This window comes from Pomacea canaliculata, linkage group LG1, assembly GCF_003073045.1.
Source record: "Pomacea canaliculata isolate SZHN2017 linkage group LG1, ASM307304v1, whole genome shotgun sequence".
Classification (NCBI taxonomy): Eukaryota; Metazoa; Mollusca; class Gastropoda; order Architaenioglossa; family Ampullariidae; genus Pomacea; species Pomacea canaliculata.
Window position 1 is genome coordinate 22,658,750 of NC_037590.1, and position 26,344 is coordinate 22,685,093.

The 26,344-nt window shown below is 38.3% G+C and overlaps 1 protein-coding gene across 1 annotated transcript; it reads right to left on the minus strand.

Moving 5' to 3' along the window:
• Positions 1-5,828: 5,828 nt before the first annotated feature.
• LOC112557631 (protein lin-54 homolog) lies at positions 5,829-26,224 on the minus strand. The gene is made up of 11 exons (XM_025227619.1): positions 25,999-26,224; positions 23,127-24,028; positions 20,212-20,377; positions 19,699-19,823; positions 19,281-19,547; positions 18,678-18,877; positions 18,275-18,346; positions 18,019-18,164; positions 16,857-16,951; positions 15,947-16,146; positions 5,829-15,732 (listed from the first exon to the last, which is right to left on the minus strand). The coding sequence occupies exons 2-11, from the start codon at positions 23,994-23,996 to the stop codon at positions 15,543-15,545; spliced, it is 2,331 nt and encodes a 776-aa protein (XP_025083404.1). The 5' UTR covers positions 23,997-24,028; positions 25,999-26,224; the 3' UTR covers positions 5,829-15,542.
• Between the last annotated feature and the right edge of the window lie 120 nt (positions 26,225-26,344).

Consider the following 26,344-nt stretch of genomic DNA (forward strand, 5'->3'; position numbering starts at 1 on the left):
TTCAAGAATCATATTTGATATGAATAAAACTAGAACAATTTACCATATTATGATACTCACTCACCTAAAATTTACTATGAAAAAGTAGAAAGTAAAAAGAAGAAAAGTCAGACAACAGACAGATAACGGCCATCTGCATGGAAACAATGGCATTGCCTTTTACAACAGGTCCCCGAAATTCTACAGAACCATCTGGAACTGGTGCCACATCTGCGCATACGTGTGTAAGATATGTAATAGAGAGAAAGAAACAAGGAAGAGATTGCCTTCCATTGATAAAATGTTAATTTCAATATCTACTTATCTACTTATTATCTAAACTATGAACCAGCAACACTTTGCAATGATATGATGCCGCAATAATTCCCATCTACAATGCGATCATGCACACTAAGGTCAGGGACCGTCAGGTCATGGTCACTGCAAGCTTATATAATTTATTTCATGCTTAATTAAGTACCATTTTAATTAATAACTAATTTACTTTTGCCTGGCGCCTAATGTTCTAGTCAAAAACATCTCTGACTCGAAATTAATCAAAAAAAAACAAAAGCCAGGCAACAATATTGTCAACGGTTTCCTCCTCCTCCTCCTCCTCCTCCTCCCCCCCACCACTCGCCCCTCGACCGTTCTGATGTTTAACACGCTCGAGGCCTGATGGCGTCTGCAGTAATTGACACCATTACCTGCTAATTAGTCAGGCAGATAAGCAACCCACAACAGCCACGTGGATGTCGTATTTGGCGCCGCTTTACCTAGTGACTGATCTCGGCTATTCTCATTAGTCTCGTCGTCGATGACGAAATTAGTGTCAGCTGCCGTCACACGACTCTGGGGACCAACAAGAAGAAATAATCGTGACCTTTTCTATAAATAACTGCGGGAGCACGCTATCAAACAAGTCGCACGCACGAATAACAGACTTCTGCATGAATACAACTCAATAACGGTGAAGGTGGGTTCGCTCAAGGGGTCAACCGTCTTTACTATCTCTCTAAATTAACTTTTTGTCGTCCGCAGCGCCTTTCTTTTTTTTGTTTTTTGTTTTTAATTGTAGTTGCCACAGACCATTGAACCACGTTGCCAAGACGCCATGGCAATCACTATCAGTATTTTTGTAGTTAAAAAAAAAAAAAACTCATAATACGTACCCCTCCCCAAGAAGACAGTTGATCCTCTGGAATTCGTGTGCTAAAGAGATCGAGATAGGTAATCATCTATGCGGCAGTGGGATAAAGAACCGCACAGTATGGCCGACCTGTCCATGGATGCTGGCTTCATCAAGCCACTTTCCAGACCTCAAAACACCGATCACATGGCCGCCTTCGTGTTGACGCCGTGTGACGGGCGGTACGTAGCCATTGTGACTGGCAGCAACAGGGGTTGAGGTATTGTTGGGGGGATAGCGCATGACGAGAGGCCCCTCCGTCCTGACATTTAACCCTGACCTTCAGGCGCCACTAGTGATGCTGAGCCTGAGAATAAACACTCCTCCATCCTCGCCAGTCGATCCGCTTGAGCCCCGGGCTCTCGAAAATACACCCACTGCTGGAAGCGGGAACTCCGAGAATCGCTACTTTAAATTATTTAAATTATTAGTTGGGGTGGAAGCTGATTTCAGAAAAACTAGATCGATCTGGCCTAAAGGTATGATAAACTACTTCTTCAAATGTACGACAAACAATACTGCATCAATGTTTCGGCCATACTGCATCATGATCACCATAATATTCTTTATCAGAAGAAGCACATTTGGGATAAGTAGTTAAAAATAAAATCTTGCTGCTGCTGTAATAATAATAATCGTCATTATCATCGCTGATGGTGATGCACCTGCATGTCGGGAAATGTTCTTGGAAGTCGGCCAAAAGGTAACGGCGGTGGGTGACTGACTCCCAACATGTCCAGACCAACGTCAGGGAAACTCCTGAGACCGAGTATCTCAGGAACTCCGAGACAGACAGCGCATCTCTGCATTTTCCAACGGCCGTGGGCGCTTGTCCTTACTGTTGTCACCTGTCGATGCATTTAATGTTTAGAAACTTGGCTACTTGCTTCTTACTCTTGCTTATAAGGCAAGTGGTGGGTGGTAGTGGTGGTGTGTCTGTTGGAGGGTAATCTCGCAGCTGGGAGTCCGATGTCGCCATCTTCGTCCTCACTGCTACACCAGTCACCTGCTGAAACTTTTTTTTCTCTGTGAAAAGTGTCAGCCTTAAACACAACGGCATTAGTTGTGTGCTCGCCGACAACACTGCCGCTAATGGTTCTGACCTTTGGATCACAATCATCCCTCTGTAAATCTGTTAATTTTTTTGTCGTGTGTGTGTGGGGGGTTTTCTGTTGTTTTAGGCACTGTTGCTGTAAATGGTGATGAAGCCTATGCGAGTTTAGGTAGTTTGGCCTTAACAATGCAAGCTCTGCGATAAACACTATAAAGTGATTTTTTTTGTACAGTACTTAAATTTAAATTATTATCCTGTATGTGTGCGACGCTTCTGACTGATTTTATTACTGATTCCAATTCCAACGATTTGTTCATCATTTGCTGCAAACTTTTCGCAACAAATCCTTTTGCCAACAACTAGCACCATCACATGGTTCAATCTCTGGCTGGCATTTTGTAAATCGTGGATCGTCAGGAGCGATCGAGTAATCCACACCTGGAGATTTCGGGACTGTAATGACTCTTGCGAACCTTGCACTATTAGGTCCTCGTTATCTTATTAGTACAGAAAAAAATATTCCCGAAGTAAACATAATACACCCGAAACAAGTCTCCACCCATCGTTGAAGCCACTATCATCACCCACCATGCTGTGAAGGCAGATAACACCCACATGGGGAGGCGCGTGCTCCTGTAAACGCCGAGCTCTCTCTCTCTCACACACACACGCACGCACGCGCGCGATTAAAAGTTGCAGAAAGTTGTCGAGAAGGTGCATCATCATCTATATCCATTAGTTCCAGTTCTCCTAAACTATCAGACATGCGGAGAAAAAAAGCGAGAGAGATGTCAGTCTTAAGAGGTTAGGCACCGGTTATCACTGCTTGCCATCTGCACGTGTGTATCCGTGTGTGAGTTGTGAATGAGCTATACACACAGCTCCATCCTCACACTCACAGATGTGTACTTGTTTCCAAGTGAATGTACATGAGCCATGGATGAGCTATTTCCGCTTTGGTGGTAGGGAAGGACCGAGAACTAAATCATTGCTGTAAGTAACGGCCAGTAACACATACACACAAAGGACCACTATATAGTTGCTGCGAGCATCTAGCGAGGATGGAGCGACAGTTCGCCGCCCGCTTCCTCATCAGGTCACGATGGCATCCCGATCCCTGGGTCACGAGGTCGGCACAACACACACAAGCTAACACTTATGGAGGGTCACGTCCTTACCTGCCGTACGTCGTTCTCATCGTTAGTCAGATGCACTCCATCATCGAACACTGGCACCTCGTGCGGTAAAGGCAACCGCGGCCATGTCAAGCTTGTATCGCAGACTTGTAACTCATTGCAGGAGTCAGGACTCGTGAGGAGAGATTTCGGTTAACGCGTTAAAAATAGAAAGTTCATTTTAAAAAATATATATACAGCTATAGCGATGCTACAAGCGATGCAAAGCTATATATCTACGAATCTTCCACTTTACAGATACACCGCATGCCAGCCTACCCCCCTGATCTTGCTGTTTTTTTTTGGCTCCACAGATATCTCACAGACAAACTCTTATTCCATCTTCATCTTTTCTTGCGCGTGCCATTAACTGCTTGAGGGGTCATATGACCTGATTCTTGCGGTGCCAGGTTTTCGCGATGTGCCTTAACTGCAAAACCAAGGTACGATTGGAAGGAGATAGAAGATGGCTTAAAAAAATGGGAAAGCTGCTAGAAAGTCTTGCTTCTTTATTTTCATGAAATGTCAAGCTGACCTGCTGAACGAATTGAAATGATCGCGGAGTGGTACAAGTGCTCACTTGAGGAACATCAACACATGCAGGGCGTGTTCGCGTGCATTGTTGAAAGTCTCGATGCACTGACATAGATAAAACTATAAACACACACATATTTATATTTGTAAATTTGGGGAACGGAGATTGAATCGTGTTCCTAACAATGGCGAGCTTGATTACAAACATGACCTGGAGACTGTTGGTGCCAGAACCTGGGGCTGCTATGTTGTCTTCTCAACACTTTAGCATGCAAGATGGAAATCCTCAATGTAGCCAATTCATGATTAATTCGAAGTCACACTGAAAGACTTATAATGAATTTTAAAAAAGCATAATAATGGAGAAAGAGAGAATTAGACGAAAGGTTCACAACTTGTAGAACTACTGTCACTAAGAGAAACACGCTTTTGTGTGCCCCGTATTACAGGAGTCCAACTTATTTAAATGCTTACAATACTATTATTCAAACAGTACTGATGATAAATACGGCAGCGGTGCCATACTAACAGGGAGGCTGTTGGCACCATGGTCATCCTCTGGACCAGCTCATGACAGAAGGGAGGCAACTGCTGCGTTTCCATCGACCTGCAAGCACCAAGGCCCAGAGCGGTGAAAGAACATGCTAGCGAATAGCGATTGTTAGACAGGTTTGGACAAGGCCTAATTCCAGCTCACATTTGGCTGAATTCACTCGAAACATGTAGAATAGATTGGCAGACGTAAAACTAATGTTTATGATGTAAGAACTTCCCCTTTGAAGCTCTTGACGGTTGTAGTCTCGTTATCTCGCCAACCCGCTTCTCGCCTCACTTCGCAGCAGAACTATTTCTTCAGTTACTTTTAGTTATGAATCATCCGCTCGTTTTGTCATTGCCCATGCCTCTCATCCAACATGTGTTTGTGTCTTCTTTATACGTATACGTGGCAACTAAGGCCGCGAGAACACGCCTACATGTTTTGATGTTCCTCGAGTGAGCACTTGTATGTCATAGCTCCAGTTACCTGTCTTCTCCACTTTGTGGTGTATTGTCTCTAGTCTTCAAAACAGTTGATTTTGAAGGGAATTATTTGTCCTGCAGTACTGGCTGGCATAGTTTGTCTAGTCTCTACCCTCAATCCATGACCCTATGATGAACCAACACTCCAATCTGCCTAACTCTAAGGGTGATTGAAGCACTCTAGCCCCCTGACCACAACAAGATAGTGATTCATCAAAGGGATACATATATATGTGCATAGGCAAAAAAAACAAAACCCTATTACACCCTTACACCTCTACTCAACCAACCAACTGAACCAAAGCACCTCTCATACAAACATACATTGATTAAAACTGCAAAAGTGTGGGACTGGTATGCAAATTGGAAAAGTTAGGTTTTATAGGTGTTTTGAAGAAGCAATCTGCAGAATCACAATGTCAGAGAAAGTTTTTTCCAGACTATATGGCCAGAAAGAGAAAGCAAGCTGTCCCTGAGTTTTATTTCTGCCATGAATTATGTCTGAGAATCAGATAAGGAGCAGAGATACCTGGAACACTGGCAATATACAAAGAAGTGGTCTGGTTAATGACATAGAGACACATGGTCAGTAATCTATTAGCGAATGCAAATTTACAAGTAAAAAGATCACAAGGACCCTCCAGGGTACAACAAATATGGCTGCTCAGTTCTGCACTCTAGAGTTTCTTGACATGATCTGGAATGACAATGAGAAGCTCCTGTGTAGAGATATACAAATATCACTGAATGCATGAATAGATTTCTAATAAGAATTCATACTATTAATGCCATCTTAAAATCAGTGACATGTAGTTCACTCAAGGACAAACTTGCAATTCACATCTTGCCATTCATTCGACGATATTATGCCATATCATACAAAGGCATTTAATATTTATTTCCAAAATTCCTGGTGACTGAGAGTGACAAGAAATAAGCATTTACATAAAATACAGAAATAATTTGAGCAGATAATGTGGGACATAAACACAAGTACAGCAGGGCACAAGCTTCAGAATGCAATCCAGCATTCCGAGGCACCATTGTATATGTAGCACGCAAAACAATTATTAACAGCCTGCACAAAATGGAACCTTTCTGCATGACCATCATCCAATATAGTTTCCCCTGTGAACAGCTGCAAATCTTTGTCTTTTACGTGGAAGAATTCTGACTCATTCACTTCAAGGTGATGCTCTTGAGCTACCTGTGCTCGTAGATCTCACAAAACATGACCAGGAAAAGGGAAGATAAGAAGCACCATTAGTAGATCACATGTTATAAGCAGTGTGGCTATGACCAAAGAATGAGACAGGTGCCAGTGTCACTGATATCTGCTTACCTATGAATGAAGACAGAGCAAGAAGCAGCTTCAAGTAACATATGCCCATCGATGTGGAGATGACCAAAATAGATGAGTAAACCATTTCCATTCCTTATCAAAGAAATACATAACAAGGAATAGAAAACACATGGCTGCTCAAATGATTAACCTATGAAAACTGCACAGATTATTACAATGTTAAAGCAATAGACAAATCAAAGTTGTATATGCCAATACAATATGCAAGAGCAGGAAAAATTTGTGTCTCAAACTATAAACCCTAACCTAAAAGGAATTACTGGCAGATTTTCAAGTAACATGGACAAAATATTTGCAAGAGTTGTTGCTTTAGTATTAGTTTTGTTTACCTATGGATTATGCCTCATGTATCTAGCTTCTCAAGTTGCCCAATCCCTCAAAATTTATCTAAGTTATCCCTTCAAAGGGGTTAGAGAAGTGTAACAGATGTTTCTGCTGCATTTCTAAAGATGCCTTCTTTACTAGCCTGTGACTCCAGACTTTATCAAAATACCAAGCACAGCTAACTTCTGGAAATTAAAAACAAATCAAGAGTAACCCACTTGATGCTACATTTTGTTTAATGCATTTGATTTATCTTCTGAATGTGACTGAAAAGTACAACACAGTTATGTATGGTATTGGTGAGAATGGTATCTGAGACCAAAGGAGAGCCTTGAAGAGAAAACGGAAAAGCAAACCCAAAGCAGATTCGAAATACAAAGAAGTGAATTGTGCCATCCAGAAAGGGATGAAGGCAGCTAGGGAGCGAGATTGAGAGCCAGTGCAGGACCATAGAGGGAATGGCATGGGTGACAGTTAAGTGGCCTACCAACTACTAAGGACTCTCACCGAGACAGGTTAACACAAGATCTCCATCATTAACGACAGCAATGATCACCTTTTCAGAGAAAGCACTTCTGCTCTCAACTAAGGGACTGAATATTGCAAAGACCTGTACCTGTACAACTTTCAGCTGAAGACAGATGCTAACATCCTTCAAAATAACCAACGAACCCGAAGACCTACCAGTCCTATGGGAAGAGGTCAAAAGAACGATACGTAATCTGAAGGGAGGAAAGTTGACTAGTGCTGACTGGCTGAGTTGCTCAAACATAGTAGGGAAGAAACTACAAAGGCCCTAACTGCTCTGTACCAAAAAGTCTAGATGCAGTCACTAGTCATACCCTTTCCATAAAAAGAAACAGCAAACAGTGCCAGAACCACAAGCCTTATTAGCCACCTAAACAAAGTCATGCTGAAAATAATAAAAAACCGCATCAGCACCACCACTGAGGAACTGCTAGCAGAAGAGTAAGCTGGCTTTCGACAGGCAGCAGCACAGCTGAAAGAGAAGCCTCTCAACATCAGTGGGACTTCTATCACAACTTTATAGACTTTAAAAATGCTTTCAACAGTCTCGGCAGTACTGCTGAATAACCAGATAGGAATTTACTTTCAAACAGGAGGCATGTATGTGCTGTTCAATATTATCTTGGAAACATCATGCGTGAAACCCTCCATGGCCACCAAACTCCATTTCCATTGGTGGAAGGCCAATTTGCAGCCTATGCTTTGCAGACAACATAGATCTGTTAACAGGCTCTAACAGATAACTGCAAAATTATTACCAGTAAACCAACAGTTCAAACGAATATGTAATGGAAACCAGTACTGATAAAAGCAAAGTCACGGTCATTGGCAATGGCTAAGCAGAGATCTACGTGAACAGTGAAGGCTTAAGGAGCTTTAAGTACTTGGGAACCACCCTCCATGACAGTTGTCTACAGCAGGGTTGCAACAGGAACAGCGACAATGGCCAGGGTGTGACGCAGCCATATCAGGTTCCTACAATCTGTTTGAGTCCCTTATAGTACATGCTTTATGAATGTGAAACATGGACACCGTTTCCTGATACAGAGAGAAGAATCTAGGTATTGGAGAGCAAGTGCCTCAGGAGGCTGCTAAGGATGTCATATGAAAAATATGAAACAATAACTTTAGCATGGCTGCCACACTCGTAGGACACCAGGAACCTCAACTTGCAACAGTCAAACCACAGAAGCTGATCTGGTTTGACCATGTGACATGAAACAACACCCTGTCGATGACTGTCCTTCAAGATACTGTGAAAAGTGGTTGGCGCCAAAGTGGCCTGAAGAAAAGCTGGTTTATGAATGTCAAAGACTAGATTGGTCATCCTCTGCAGGACCTGCTCACTATCGCCCAAAACAGCCATGAGTGGTGGGCCCTGCCAGCTGCCATGTCTATCCACCCGCTCCCCTAATTACAGGTACCAGTCAAGGAACTGATTGTCGGTAGTACTGGCTTTCCGAAATGTATAGCTGGATACCAAAATATCATTTCTCTTTATACAATCATCAAAATACACAGACAAATTTCCACTTGCTTTTTTTCTTCCTTCACCACGTTCCCACCCATTAATAAGCCAACTACACTTTAAAATATCCTCCACATTCACCAAAATCTACTTACATCTTTGGATGAGACACTCATTTGAAAACACTGCAACAAATCAAATAACTGAATTGCTACTCTTAAACCTGATTGCTAGTCTGATGTAACAAAGTGGGAAGACATAGGCTCATACCAACTGTGATCACAGCAATATTTTTTGCCACACTGAAGATTTCAGGAGGCACCTTTTGTCATTCACTGATGCGCAGCCAGCCCTTTCTTGCTGCATGGTTGTGAGACCTGGAATCTACTCTCTTACTGTAAAAAAATCCAGGTATCCTTAAGAAAACTACTGTTAACTGCTATATTAAACGCAAGACCAAAATACAGACTGCAGATGCCATCCTCACTGGAACATCAGAAACTCCTTCTTGCAACAATGAAATGGTCTTGTTCAATCATGTCACTCAGCACAACACTCTAAGACTTTTGGGCACATTGAAGGGTCATTGACAGTGAAGTGGACAAAGGAAAAACTGGATGTTGAATCTGAGGAAGCAGACTGAACATTCCATGCAGGACTTGCTCACCACTTGCTAAAGACCAACCAAAGTCAGGTACCTTTCACATTTAGCCAGGTACCTCTGATCACCAGAACCAGCAGGCTGGCTGAAAAGGTGATCAGCTAGCACTAGTTAAATGAATGTTGATGATGAGGAACCATCACTTAATTTCATGGACTTTGTTCATGTACGGAAGGAATACACTCAAATAGTTTTCCCCTTGAATAAACCCAACACTTGCCACTGAAAAATTACATTTAAATAAGGGCTGGGAAGGTAGGATGGAATCAGTGGACATTAAGCATTAACGCATCTTTCCTAAATAACATTTCCAAAATGAACGAGTCGTGTCTCTCTTTCACTTTCTCAAAGCTTGCTGATGACTAGGAATGAAGAAGAGGGGACCAAAGAGAGTAAAACAGAAAGGAAACATTCTCCTGGTTTAAATAACTGAAGATTATTCGCGTTATTGTAAAGTTGATTACAAATGCTACTCTCTTCATATATGACCTGCATAGACTGTCTCAGTACTAAAAATATGAAGTACAGATTATGTGTTAGCAGATGTTAGCATTTAAAACAACAGATACATAAGAGAGAGAATAAAGCAACTAGTGCATTACCAAGGTCTAACTTTTAACAGGATTATGTAGCTTCTCCTCTATTTTTAAGTTACAACATCAGAAGTATATTACCAACACCAGTGTAGGATAACACATACAAAGTCTTCTCAGAGAATTCTCACTAAAACTAAAAACGTGACTATTTTCTACCTGCCCTACCACCTGGTTCACTTCACAGTACTGACCTTGAGGGTTTTCACATTTAGCAATAATCCCTTTGGACAATAAATGCAACAATATAATAATTTTGCATACAGTATTTCATAAATAAGTGATGTTATGTAACCTTGCTTCACTTATTTGCATCCTTTCAACTAAGTTTTAACTCTTTACAGTTCAGATTTTGGCTCAGCAGCCAAAAAAAACAATGACTTTTTTTTTTCTCAGACTTTGTGTTCAAGTGAGCTATAAAGATTTACAATAGATTGGTATGTATGCTAATGACTAATTGGTGTGTTAATGAAAAATGATAGGTATATTAGCTAACTAGTACATGATACATTTATCTTAGTTTATCAAATCTCCTACAAGTTCAACCAGTCTACATGAAAAATATCTTTAAAATATGACTTTGAAACAAGTCAGCCTCATATAGAACTGTTTGAAATTACTATTTATATCACATATGGAATATTACTTAGTATTTCCATACCTACTCCATCCACAGCTTACCTCTCCTCCACAAAAGTAGCCCAAAACATGCGAAATTTGACAAGACATTCTGAAACTCTTGATAAAATCTCTCCTAGAATGTTTATAAGACTGCCCTAAAAAAAAAAAATAATTCTACCTAAGCAGCCATAAACTTACGGAAAACAAATTGCAAAATCTATGATGGGGAAATAAAAATGGAACGATAACTGACACCACTCATGCTGTGTACAGTATTGCACTAAGAGATGGCGTGGATATTAAATGAAAAATATAGTGTCAAAATGTACAGTATTATCAAACAGCATAGCTTCTGCATGTAAATCCACAAAGAGATCTTGACATTTCTTTTAAAACAGTGACAAATGACCATTAAAAGACATTAAATGTAGCTGCTTTCCATTACGATCAAACAATGTATTACTTTATCATATTTGTGATTCATTCTAAACAATCAGAACATATACAATTTTACTCAACAGTTACAGCATTAAACATTCCTGTACATCCATGCATACATGCACATATGCTGACAGTCTTGCTCACAGCTATCTCTATAAAAAAGGAGACAATGCATAACAACAATTGCTTAAAAAGTGCTTTATGAAGTACGATCAACTGGTCACTAATTAACAATTCAGAAATTCATCATTATCTGGCTTACTAATTTCTCAACACATTTAGGCATAAGTCACAACTTCATCATTTTCCAACATACACTTATCTGCCACCAATTTCTGCATTTAACTGTGCATACTTTATTGTTCATCGACACTGGGCTGACCATCCTGACAGACAAGCAATCAAAAAGCACTCCACTCCCAAGGAACACTGGCACAAATATGGACTGCTTTATATGAAAAGACTTGGACTCTCTACAGCTCAAGGTTCTTCTCAGCCACCATGTAAATTTCATATACATCAACTGTAAATAGTTAAAGACAACTGCTTTATCTAAAGCATTATGCTCATCATTGCTAACAAATTGTTAACATATAAAATCCATCAATTAATTTCTATCTTTGACAATACACAAACACACACACACATGCAAATTCTTTCATGCATTAACAAAGTACCATTCACAGGTAACACTACTTTCTGTGATAAAAGTAGACAATTTCATTTTTACTACATCCCAACCCCTTTTGCGGCACGCACATGCCCAATGCAAAGATATAGCCTATCGGTGTAAGCCTCACTGACTACTCCTTTAAAAAAAATCTCCAGAAGCATCCTCAAGCAACAGCATGTTATGACAAAATCCTTCAGAAGAAGCAATTTTAAGGTCACAACATCACCAAGCATCATTTAAATCCCTATAACCATTAACAGCAACTCTTCTCAAAACGTTCCTACTTGAAAGGTTTTGACACAAAAGTTATCTTTTCCATCAGAAGATCAACCATGACACATACTTATGTTGGCTATTTTATTAATATGCAGAATATCATGTGCACAAATTCCTACAGCCACCATTATTTAAAATGGTGTTTCTGGAAGTCATAATTTAATTAAGAGTGTTTCTGAGATTAACTGATCACCAGTTCTATGGCACCAAACTTAACTGTGGGCAGAAATAAGTATCTTATACAATATACATATGAGTAAACAGCATGTGTACATACATAAAATACATATGCATTCATTTGATAATAAACTTTAGCGATATTTTTCAAACTTGTCTTTAGTATGTACCACGAACAGTATGTACTTTTAATAATAAAAGGCCATAATAAAAGACCTGATTGCATAACTTTCATTTTAGGCAGATTTCTTATGACCCCTTAGTATTAAATGGTGATCCTAGGAAATGAGTCCATTTAAGGTCTTGAAACTGCAGTTAAAGGCTACACAGTCTAGCTCCAAAATCAAACATGCTGACCACCAAGCTATAAGAGCCTCGCTATGAATGTTTGATACAGGCACCATTCAAGTATTTATTGTATATGCATGAATTACAAACGTGTTGTATGCATACACAGCTGCTTGTATAATCATGCTGCAAAGGGTGTCCTGTGAACTCTTGTCTCACTTCCTTCATTTTTCTACCCTATTACTATCTGTGGTTTTATTGTTTATCAAATTCAGGTTTTCATATGCTTCTTTTACACACACTTAATAGCAAAGTACTCATCCTTAAAGCCCAGTGTCGTAGTATACCCTCAGCAATCAGACAGCTAACAACACCACCATGTACGGCATTTAAAAAAAAAACAAGAAAACTCAAACTCACTATGTTAGTACATCAGTTCATTTTCCTGTTTTCTCTGTCACATCCTTCTCAAACCATCACAGGTTTTGCTCTCATTCCTGAGCTGTACTGAAGGAACTCACTGCATTAATTATGGAGGTATTATGGGGTAAAAGGGGGACTGGAAATAAGGAGGGCTACGAACAACAAAAAATCTCTTTAACACAGTCCATGTTTACGAAAGATGTTTCTTTAAGGACTTATGTCAAAAGAGGGTATCTGGTGACAATAAGAATCAAGCCTTGATTTTACAAAGTTTTAATAAGAACTCCAGCTCTCTTCAAATACTAACAAATTAAAGCCACTCAAATACTATATTGTTTTGCAAGGTCACTTTAAGTATCCTACCATCTCAAACATTTTTTTTTACATCTTTTAAATAGGTTTAAATAACCACTTACTTTCTGACGGAAAAGTATGCAATAAAGGCAGCAGTGTTAACTGGCAGCAATGAATGACCCATAAAGAAATTTATAAGCTCAATTTCCACTGCACTGTTTTTAATCCAAGATCAATTTGCTCTTAGACACACTATGATTTCTGTAGGACACAAGACACCTTAAAAAGTAAAGGACTACACAGCAAACAAGAACTGCTGCTGGTCAAATGCAATGTGTACAATTTTTGACATTCTGTTGTAAGCTCTTGTCGTCTGGTGCAGTCTGGATTTAATGGAAGACCAATGTTATCAGCGCATACCAGTTCAGCATAAATAAAACACACTTATAAGAACTATTGAACATTTCTGTCATTTCAGTTATATATATTCCATCAAAACCATTGATAGATTCCTTCCCCCCACCACCCCAAAAGAGGAGTCAGCTTATAGTTAAATACCATAACAAAAATCTTTCTAAAACATTTTCAAGTACTTAAAAGAGATACATTACATACCAGGAATGGCATTTCTTTCATATTTTCATTGCACAGAACCCAATTCCTTTCAGAATTTATAGAATTCCATTAAGGTTTATACCAGCATCAATTTAGGCTGCATATTGACAATATTAAACAAAGGCTATTACAGAAATAAAATGAACTGTACTTACAAAGTTTTTTAATGGCTTGGTCTAATTATAGTTATAGGTAGCAGTTTCAGCAAAATAAAAACTATTTAAAACTGATTTTAGCAAAACATTGGTCATTTTCAATTTAATATAAGGACATAACAAAAGGAATTTGATTTAGATCTAAATATAAATCGATGCTTATGTGCAAACCTTATTTAAGTTGCTTTTACTATGTACTGTGTAAATAAATACACAGCGATTTTTTTTAATTCACTGGAAAGAATATCAATAGCCACAATATAAATTCAGAAAAAGCAGCTGAGATTTATGACATTTTCTTTTTACAAAGATCTTACCATCTAGTAATACTTCCGAAAGAGATGCAACATCCATATCTAAATTTCTTCAGAAAAGAAATCTAGATTGAAGGGAGATTATCATATACAAAAGAGGGAAGGAGGAGAGAGATAAGTCAATCTTCACACTTTTTTCTTCAACTCACTAGTGTATCACCTCTTTTCCCTCACTGCCTGGATATAGCAGTTAAGTTATTTGCAAAGTTTATTGTGTTGGTAGTGACACCAATGGAAATAATTAACAATGTCCCTATGCATATTATGAATATAATACATTTCAAAGACCGCTCTCTTGCTCCCACTCAGTGAAGAGCAGATATACCCATATACACAGTAAATATAGCAAATGGCATTTGTCAATATATACAGGCAAAGTTAAAAATCACAACTGTCCATCATTGCCCAGAATGGATCTGTTTTTTTATGCCTTATTTTATCATCCTGCCAACATCATCTGGTCTGTAACAACATAAAGTGCCTGCTCCATCACTTTCTTCATATGGCATAGCACGGCAGAACGCGTGTCAGACTCCTTGCTGCCTTCATGCAGAATCTGCCAGAAACACACAAAGGACAATCAGCAGGCCCCAGTGGGAGCAGGAACCTTTGTCACCTGTGCTGCACGCTGAATGCATTCCTGGCCACTGCTTATTTGCTGTTGATGTACCTTGAGCCTCTACTTCACAGTGATTTGTCTCAAGTTTCAGCCACCATGACATATGCTGCTTTTGCATGCCACATAATCTGAAGTGGCTGAAGAACTTCTGTGAAACCTACTTTCTTGGATTCTTTTCTTGGATGTAATGACTTGTACAACAGTCATCTTAATAACACCACGAACTGGAAGTCTGAACAAAAAAAAGTGGCATTTTTTCCTACAGATGCCTTGTCACAGCACTTTTTCTTTTATAAAAAACATGGCTTGATTTAAAACCTATCACGCTATTCAGTCCTGACTCACCATTAACGATAAATGATATCTGATCCTGCTTAAGATCTTAGCTACTGAAGCCGATCACTTGAAGAAGAGGGATAAAACAGACTTGAAGATGACTTACTGTCCCCTCTGCATGCTCTTATCATCTAAATTTGAAATATCCTTCTCAGTGACTAACCTGCAAACTGAAGCTGATCCTTTGTCTCCTTTCCTTAAAGATAAAAAATCTTCTTGACAAAACATCTTAAACAGATGTTGCCTGAAAAGGAAAGCTCCTTTGCAGCACCATCACAAGACCAACCTTGCAAAGAAATCTTACTACAAGCTCTTACTCCTTTGAATGCTTTACCATGTTAATGAAAAGTGACAAGTGCCCAGCACAAGAAAAACAGCAGAACCTGTTTCATGCTACCAGTTTTCTCTGGCAAATAGTTTCCTCATGTCTGGTCACCTCTTGTCTTGTTAGCAGACTCGATGATTTGCATGAGGCAACGCCCAAATTCTTCTATGACCATGCGCTCCTGAACTACAGGGGGCATCTTGAGGCGCTCAGCTTCTTCTGCCTGTGCAAGCAGACAAGCAGATGTTGCTTCTGCCACATCAGCTGTGATTAGCGTGAAAGGCAACCTGTTGGAAAATAATGCATCATTTGTACTCAGATCAGACATTTTGGCTTTGTAAAACAGTTTTGCAATAAATGGCACAGATTTGGCAATAATCGATTTTAGTAAGCTGACCTATGTGAAGCCAGTAGTTGTGCAGACAAGGTGTGTGCATGAAATACAAGAGAGTAAGCCTATAAGCCCGTATGCATACTTATAAATAAAATCCATATTATTACCTCTCCCCACTAGCAGATGATACGGGCGGTTTGGAAGGAATGCCAGAGATCTGGGAAGACAGTTTACTTTTGGCAGCCGTTTGCTGCTGAACTCGCACTTCAGCTGCATCTGCCAGGTGCATTAGGGTTTTACGTTCAGAGCTTTCTTCAAAATTCTTGCATCCAATACATTTGCAAAAACTGGAGCACATGATCTTTGCCTGAAATGGAACATGCAAATAAAGACACACAAATGCATAATGTAAACTACAGAGACTGCTAACATGCAGATTCATATTAAAAAGTCACAGTACTTTTTTTTAACAAAACAACGTACAAGTGAAGAATTGTTTCTTGAATGTTCCTACTTCCATTTCACATAACTGCATCAGGACTAAGTGGATGGGTGTAGGGAGAAAAAGAAGATGATATGACAGAACTAGGCTGATGAATCTGTGCTGTCTATCCATATGTTTAAACTCACAATTAGCTGTTAAAGTTCAACTACCAAAAAAATGCATAAGAACATCACAGTGCCCTTCCCCCCTAAAATTTACAAATTACCCCTTACTGTCTTCTGGAACACAAAAATTCAAGGTTTAATCAAACACAGCAAAAAAAAAAAAAAAAAAAAAAAAAAATCAAATCATATTACATAGTATAATCTATTCATATGCACTTTGATGATAAAGAGATTATTAACATCAATTCTTGACAATTTTTATCTGATCATTATTTTTTTTTGCCTGAACTTAGGACATCGTAACCACTTCCATTATTAAAGTAACATTTTTAAAAAAAGTCATTTTTTCTACTATTAAATCAATTTTTTTATCTTTTATAGTCCTAGTGAACTTTTTAAAAAAAGAGATACATTTTGGGACATAGACCATCTCATATGGATTATTATTTCTCACTCTTTACAGCTCACCTCATAGCACTCGCAGTAATTTTTTAAACATCCAGACCTCTTACAGTTGCATCCTTTGTTATGACGTCTATTTCCATCATTGTCCTTTCCTTTACCTGTAAAACAGAGACACAGAACTTGCGTTTCTAAATGTTCTTTAAATTTATATCTTTGCCTGCAACACAAAGAAACAATACTTGTAGTTGTACTTCAAGATTATATCTTGCATGCCCTTTTGCCCAAATCTTTGCTACTTGGTAGATCATGAAGAGTTTATTTCATGTTCTTGTAAAATTAACTAAAAAAAAAAAAAAACAAAAACAAAAAAAAAAATCAAGTGAACTAAGAAGTGGTAAGGGTAAAAAGTACAAAAATATTCCACAAAACACAAAATTAAAAACATACTATTTTCAACTTCGAATAATCCATATTCACATCAATTCAAGTATTCAAGTATAACAGAATTATACAATGTGCTTACTAGAATGATTCCTTTTCTTTAATTATTCTGTAAAGCTGCATGAAAATGTCAAATCTATTGTAGCTTTAAGGAGAATTGTGTCTGTGATATACAATGAAAGCACTTTAGAATGTTCTTTCTAAATTAGTGTGAATTGTGTTTATATCAATAAAGATTATATCTAATTTTGTGAAAAGAATGAATAGGCTGAGTAGTTTTGTTTTTCATCCTGAAGAACTATTTGCATAACTCTTAACACAAAAAGAAACAGTAATACACATTAGTCTGCCTATATATTCTGATTTGAGAGAAGGCTACATCTCTGTAAAATATTATAAGAGACCATTTCTATTCAGATTCCAGCTTATAATATCAGATACTAGAACTATTATTTTTAATCCTCTAGCAGCATTTGTCTACAAAGTATTAGACTGGAGAGACAAGTTCCCAAAATAGCATATTTCTCTGCATACTCTCTTTGTACTTGTATTTTCTGTAAATTTATCCCGTTACTTTATATATCTTCCATAACTGTAAAAAAGCAGTGTGACTTTTGTTAAAATGTAAATACTTTTGTGTTGATGACAATCCTGTTGCATGCTATATAATTAATGTGTATATACCTTTGATCATTTTGTTATGCTTCCCCTTGAAACAGGCCAATGGCCTATTCAATAAAGTGATTCTGATTTTGGTTCTTAACATAAACCATAGCATACAGACCTATTTTGGGGTGGAATGCTGTAGGATTGCGGTCAAGGCAGGATTTAATGGCTCGTGATCTCTCTTCTTCATGGTCCAAGTTGTTGGCACAGTTTGTGCAGTTACAGTTATGACAGAATTCTCCATTTGCAAAGCAGTCACAATATCTAAAAACAAAGATAACTGTTTTCAATACAATGTTTATAATATGTGAACACTTACGTACTATGGACTTCTATCGTAAACTCAAATGTGAAGACAATACACTGATACTCACAACTTTAAACACTGTGACTTGGTACAGTTACAAGGTTTACGTGGTCTGGCCCCTGTTGCTTCCAACATAGTACTAAAGGTAAAGGAAGAGGGAAAAAAAATTATCAAACCTTCAATCCATTAAAAAAATTTTGAATTTTCTCATTGCAAATGACAAGATATAAATTAAGTGTAACCAATAAAGGTTCACCCAGTCTTGAAATAACTTTCTTAGCATATCTGTGGAATAACATCATCAAATTGCTACACTTCAACAAGCATAAATATCCCCTTTCTACGACTCTATTACTGAATATAAAGCTGTGCCAGGCAGACAGTTTGATATGCAAAGTTTGGAAGTTCTGAGATCTGGCATGCTAAGAAGACACATAAGAAATACAGGAGAAAGACTGAAGAATGCATACCCATTAACACTGTTTCTCTGGATAGTGTAGTTGGTTATAGCTGGGTCATTGCTTGCAATAGGCACATATTCAGACTTCTGATGCTGTGCATTCTGCTGTTGCTGTTGTTGTTGTTGCTGCTGCTGCTGCTGCGGCTGTGGTTGTGGTTGCTGTACAGTGGCTGGTTGTGAGACCTGTTGCTTATTCAGTTGCTGCTGAAACTGATATTTGTAGCATTATAAATGGCCAATTTATACTCTCAGTCATGCAGAAATTCTCTCTCCCCTCACACACAGCCATGCAGAGATTCTTTCTCACACGCGTGCGTATGTATACACACACACACACAGATATCTCCTATTGTAGCCAGATGCCATGATTACAGAATTATAAAACATAATCTTTTCACGATTTTCATTCTCTTCAGATATCTTGAATTCATGTGTTATAAAGACCGTAATATGCTGGATCACTACAAAATAATAAACCTTGCAATTTTCAATTTATGCGGACCATTTAAAAAGAAATATACTCTGCAAAATGATAATGCTGCAGTTCAAAATACAACAGCTAGATACCAAATTGCAAACAACCCTCTGTGACATACATATGTTGCTCACTTACCTGTGTCACATACTGTGCAGGTACAAGGGCAAAACCTTGCAGCCCTGGAATTGTTGTGGATGGGGTGAGGAGAGTGGTGCCTGGGGGCAGCTGTGTCAAGTTGGATGTTCCTGCTGCATGCAGGTTGGGGCGGATGGGTGTGAGTGAGGTTGGAGTGGGTGTAGTGGTAGCAATGGTGGTCACTGCTTGCATAGACATGGGAGCTGCAGGAAGGATGATGCGCTGCATCGTCTGACTCCCCACCACAGTTCCTGCCTTAGCAGACTGCTGCAAAGAAGCACGTCAAGTATTTGTTAATGAAACAGCCACATATATCACCTTTTTCCACTTCTCCACCCTTTCTCTCTCACACACACACATACACACGTCAATGCATGCGCACATGCACATATATACACACAACACATGGTATTCTTACCAACTGCAAATTCTGTGAGACTGGTAGTGTGATTTTAACTTGATTGGAAGGCTGTGAAGATGTAGCAGGTGCTATCTGTCTGGTTGCTGGTATCAACTTTGCAATTGTATTAAGAGGTTTAGTGACTGAAATAGAAATTTTAAAACAAACAGTTCATTCAATTTTTTACACTAATATTAAGCTGCATGCATATAACAGGAACACTCTTCCTCTTTCTACAGCATTACTCTTCCCCAGCATTCCCCAATTATAAAAGCTCAACTTGAAAGTTTCTCTTCTATAAACGAGTTTCAAACACTGATAAGCTCTTCTTATCAGTATCCACACAAGGTAGTGCAGAAAACAGCAATGCAAGTAATTTTATAAACAAAATGTACAAAATAACTGTGCAAAAACAAAATGTTGCAGCTATTTAATATTAATGACAATTTGTACAACTTAAATTTGGCAAGTAAATCATTTTTTTTGTTAAATCTTTGAAGGCAAGTTCTATGCTATGATCAAGAAATATACCTGATGTGTGGGTAGAAGGTGATACGAGACGAACATAGTGAAATTTGCTGCCTGGCACCTGTATCTGTTGCATGGAGCTGCCTGCTGCAGACACAGGTAGCTGCAGTGTGATGGGACCCTGTGCAGCAGGAGCAATCTGTGCCTGTGTTTTAACGTGACCTTGCTTCTGCACACAGTAAAATGTAAAATACATTACAAAATATAGCAAACTAGGTGGCTGACTGCTTACAAATAGCTCTGTTGAATGCAATCTTCTCGTTTAAGCTAACAGCACAGTCAGCTCTGCAAGAAATGTTTCTTATAAACTTTTAGGGGCTACTCTACCTACAGTTGTTAAATATTTGACCCCAAAATCTTCTGACTAAAAGATTTCTGACTGGAAACAGTATTGTATAAATCTTTTAATTTTGGTTTTGGCAATTTCATTCGTTATTCTGGAAGAAAAAATAAAACACATGGCCAAGAGTTGCAGCTGATTGTATCTTCTGCTATGATCAAATGCTGTGGGAATTAATCTGAATGATTCAAGATCTAAAGTTTTTATTTTCACCAGGTGATTTTAAAGGTAGTAAAATCTGTCATCAGATTATGGTCTTACTAATGATTATTCTTTACATGATTACGTAAACTAAATGCACATTCCACCTATCTGAATTATAAAAAGATGATCGCCTCATCTAAACAGACCTTCCTTCATCTGCTACTTCAATTGCTTCACGGTTTTCATTAATCTTAGTAATTCATCCAGAATTGGGGGGGGGGGGGGGAATTCCTTACAAGCAAAAGGATAAATGTTGATCTAATTATAATGGATTTCTGGCCCACGAATGCTTTTATTTACTCTGATTTTCAGAAATAGTGTCTTACTCTCTGTGTAAGATTGCTGATGTATTCCACTCAGCCAATGACCTATTCTGTCTCATGCCCTCTGGAGTAAGGCACAGACAACGTCCAGGCTAGAACTTCATGGCTGAGGAACAGTTACTTGCTAAAGCAGTAGCCTATATGAACTCCACTGAAGCTTGTGCTAGGACTAATACTTGAACATGTCTCTTCGTAGTCTGAGGGAATCATGTATGGTGCTAATAAGCATCCATATGTGCCTGTTTGCATGTGTTTTGATATCTATGGTGAATCTGAAATGTGTGGGTTGTGTATTGTGTATGTGAAAGAAAAACAGGGGGACAGAGAGAGAGTGAGAAAAAAAGAAATAGTGTGTGTGTGTTTGCATATATGGAAAGAATAATTTTTTATGGGTGTACAAATAATAATGCAAGTAGTGGTGTCTACAAGTGTGAGCGGGATTGGTACAGTCGGACCTTGATAAGTCGACCTTCCCTAAGTCAAAAACCTCCCTATATCGAATTAATTGTTAGTTCCCGGCCAAATACCTGCGCCTATTATGCCATTTTCCCTAACTTGAAAACTCCATAAGTCGATTTTTTTTTCCGGTCCCTTTGAGTTCGACTTATCGAGGTCCAACTGTATTTGTTGAGTAAGTGACAGCCACCATCATCTAGTGTAATATCTCTTGGCAAATAAACTCAGGGCTTCTGCTAAGGCTAAATTCTTTGGGGTCCCAGAGACCCCTTCTTCAGATTTTTAAGGGATCCCTGTTCTTCACCCAAATTTGAAGGGGACCCCATTGACGAAAATTGAAGGGGTCCTCCGAACTTTTAATGCGTACTGTACGCAATTTTTCGCGTAAGCAAAAGCCCTGAAACTAATTTTTCTTCTGTTGTTACACTTGAAGATTTATAAGGGAACTAAGTCTCCAGGTAAAAGTTATTGATTAGTATCAATATATTGATTAGTATCAATGTATTATAGCAGATAAAGATGCTCTCTTAAAATGCACTACAATTAATTTTAAACGTGATTTTTACTTAAAGTCACAATAGAGCACAAACAGTCCAAATAAGAATATTATTTTTATAAATACGTGACTTGTGCAAAAGGACATTAATGAAGCACAACCATCTAATAAGTGCTGGTAAACAGAAATAATGAATGGGGCTCTGGACATTCAGACCCAATACCACATCATGCCCAAGTACTGATACCCATTTGATGTTATCCAAACACCTGCCCGCATATGCATTTGATACAAACATACAAAAAACAGAATAATTGACAACAATGGCTTAAAATGATAAAATAACAAAAAACCCCTAAAGATACAATTCTTCCATTTGGACCCATGCATACATCTGCAGAGGAAGCTACAAAAAAATGGTGACAGCAGAGTCTGTTGCATTAAGACCTGAGCTGGTATTCAAGTCTTTATGTATAACCAACCTACTACAACTTACAGGCTGATCAAAATGTCAAACTTCTGCTCTGTATTACTGAAACAAGCTCCCAGGTTACAGGCTCAGCGCAAATACCAGCCCAGACTTCCCATATAATGTAGGTCACTATTTAATGGAATCATGTTCTTAAACACACAAAAAAATCCACCATCACAAGTACAATTTCTATTTCTATAGAAAATAAAGTCAAAGATAGGATTAAAATTTACATATACAATCAATGTGCACCAAGAGGGATGGGAAAAGCCTTAAATGAAGTTTTTTTGTTAAAAACAACACAAAGTTTTTTTGTTAAAAACAACACAATCCTACAAAGAAATTGCATTTCTGCCTGGTGCAATTAACCTCAATAGGCCTCAGTGTGCAGGCAAGCACATGTAATATTATTCAAGACCACAGTGCCAGTGAATCAACCAGTCAACAAAACAGTAATCATTTTTTTAAGAAATGTCAAGCAATTTTCTTTTTCCCCAAGTGTCTTTAAAGTGCTTTAAAGTTTGGACTGTTTGTGCTCTACTGTGACTTTAAGTCCCATGAAAATGGAATAAAAATTAAAATACTGGAAGCATTTTCAAATCACCAAAAAAAAAAACTAACACTTACATTTGGTGCTTGCTTGATGATAACTTTAGAGGGTGACATGGTGATAGTGGCTGGTTTAGAGGTGGAAGGTGTGCTAGAGGCATTGCTGCTGGCAAGGTCACTTAAACTAGTTCTTGGCACCACAGTAATACCAGAGGTTCCAGTAGACACACCAAGTCTTTGCTGTGGAGATTTTGCAATCGACACTGGAATCATTGTAATTTTTGTGGGGGTCTTTGCTGGTGTAATGGCCATTTTGTTCACAGGGATATTCACTTTTGTAGGTGAGCCAGGCAGTGTAGCTATCACAGCTTTGCCTGGTGACACAATTCCCTGAGACGAAATGGTGACAGTTTTGGTGGGTGTCTGACTGCCTGTAGTCTGGCTGATGATGCTGACAGTGCCTGCTGATGACACCATGCTGTTGGGCAGCTGTGTCACCTGAATGGGCACAGCATGTGGTTGACTAGAGGATGGATTCCTAGTGATGATCACTTTGGTAATTAAATTAGGATTACTGGAACCACCAGACAGGTGACGCTTCAGCACAGACTTGTCTCCACTCACCATGGCAGGAGATCCTGCCTGCATGTGGGAGGAGGACGTTGTCACAATGTGTGGAGATGCATCAATGGTGATAGTCTTCACATTACTCCCATGAGTCTCCACCACTCTGCTCACAGATGAATGTAAAAGAACCTCGTTCACAGAAACAGGCGAGGAGTTTTCAAGATGTTGCACCAAGGTCTTGCTAGATGCAGATTTATTCACATCTGCTTCAGCAGAGTTGTCGATTTCTGGGATGCTATTAGTCATGGAAGCAGAATCATTCACAGAACCAATGGCAGCAACAGTGCCTTTGGATGAATCTTGCAATACGATGGTGTTCATTGGCAGAAAATCCACATTTTCTTCCTTTATGCCTGAAAATAAAATAGATTTTGTGTTTAGTGAAAACTGGCAACCTTACAGATGCTTTGTTTTGGTTTCTTTATCCTAGCCAGATAAAAAAACTTAAATGACTGATTGCAAAATTAGATCACAAAACTGAAAAGGAAATTCAAACAAATTTTTATTTGCTAGTAACAAAGTGTTTAACAGACCTAACATACTGACATAAATGAAATGAAAATGAAAATATGAAAAATCAATGCTCTCAACAGTTTCAACTTTGTTTTCTCAACAAAATTATCATTATGATCATCTCTTTTTCACACACACACAATCAAATATAGTAATCTAGAAATAATCTATGCAAGTTAATGAACAATATAACATTGCAAAAATAAGACAAATGCTCCCTAGAAGATATTAACGCTTTTTAACATACTCAACCGGGAAAAGCTATGAAAAAATATTGTTGGAAGATTCTTTGACTACTCCACAACTTACTAATATTCATATGGGCAGCTGGTTGAGTATGTACACATATTTTCTATTAACCCCTTATGAGTTACCAAAATATGTTTGTTTTGCTCTGTTTCAACATTAATATTAATTCTTTTAATTATGCATGTTATCATACATTATATGCACTTGCTAATATATACATGGGTGGGTGCACATACATGTATACACATTACATTAAAAATAAAATACCTCGCGTTTTTTCTTGATGATAAAGAGTATGACAATGCAAGTTTTAAAGGGAACAAATTTTATTTTGGGGCCACCTGTCAATGTTCCATGTAACTAATATTCTGAACCACAATTGGGCAGACCTTCATATTTATTAATATAACTTTACAAAGCCCAGGTCTTATTTTAACCAATGTAAAAAAAAAAACCCTAAAACATCCAGATTATCCAGGTCATTAAAGTCAATTTATTTATGGGCACAACTCCACATCCCATTCCCTATTGAATAGCTCAGCTCCACTCCTCTGATGAATGGAACTGTACCCAATACCTGTTAAAGCACCTACTTACTAAAGCCCACTTTCCTACCACACAAATCACATTATAACTGTTCTTAATCAACAATCATGAAACAAATTAAAAAATACTGAATACTTCCCAACAACAAAGTATGTCCCTGTATTTATTTCCATAGTCCTGCCCAGCATTTCTACTGCAGTATAGGCTGAATGCATCCTCCACTGATGGCCGCTTATCAAATTTGAGTATTACAATTTTCATCTACATTACCTTTCCACTTTAAATTACGGAAGTTGACACATTTATCATCCTGTTATTTGCATTTAAAAAGGATAAACTGACAAAAGTGGAATTTGCTATGGTACAAAAAAAATGAAGCAGACAATATGAAGGCAATTAATTCGTGAAGCATAAAGAATTTGTTATTTATTGTATATGGGGCACATGATATGATCTGCAAATACAAGTAGTCTTGCTGATTGTTATGGAGCGTGGGCTCAAACAAGCCTTTCAATACCTACTTCGACTTTCTAAAACATATTCAAATAACACACTTTGCAATCGGCAAAATTAACAAAATAGAATTGCATGATTATCTTATTATCTCCTACTTCCTCCATAATCAAGCCCATTTTCGAAATAATGCGACCCATATAAAACCACGAGGTTTTTTTTTATGTTTGACTTGAACATGAAACATTTTAATAAATCGTACACTATCCTGAGAGCAGCTCGCATTTGCGACAGACAATCATTATCAACACAGCCACGTAAACATAGGTTGAAAGACGCGCCATTTGCACGACAAAAATTCAGGGAAATTTGAACGCTACATTAGGTTTTGTGCGTGGAGAAAAAGGCGTATTTTCGTTAAGATACATTAAAGCGGTCATTAAGAAACTCTGACCCATCGATCTAATATGTTACAACTTTTCAGCGAGTGAACTAATCGAGTAATTTACATATTTCAGTAACCCAACAAACTCGATTATCTCCTTCGCTGTGCCATATTTACCATAAATGGGGCGCTGACGGACGTCCAAGGGCGTGTGGTTTATTTGTAGCACCACTGCATCCAGAATGAAAGTATCTGGAAAGGGCTTGATAATGCTAATAAGAAATTTTAATTTCCTCTCCTTGAAACCCTCATCCAAGACGTACCAATTCTCTCAGCAGGCATTTTGTAATTGTTCAAAATCACGCGCCCACCATTACCATCCCATAATAGTTGACCATTTTTTTTTTTCTCCACAACGACGCAGGATCGGTGTAAAGGAATTTATAAATCTTAATTAAATAAAGAATAGTACATATTCTTCTTAATAAAGCTTTTATATTTAAAAGAATATCAATATCATAGT

Excerpts from the sequence above, each read along its gene's own strand:
- LOC112557631 (XM_025227619.1), bottom strand. The coding sequence starts at position 23,996 with ATGAACACCATCGTATTGCAAGATTCATCCAAAGGCACTGTTGCTGCC. Across the intron at positions 16,952-18,018 it reads AGCATTCCACCCCAAAATAG|GTAAAGGAAAGGACAATGAT; the intron begins GTCTGTATGCTA and ends TCTGTTTTACAG. Across the intron at positions 15,733-15,946 it reads TCATCTGCTAGTGGGGAGAG|GTTGCCTTTCACGCTAATCA; the intron begins GTAATAATATGG and ends ATTTTCCAACAG.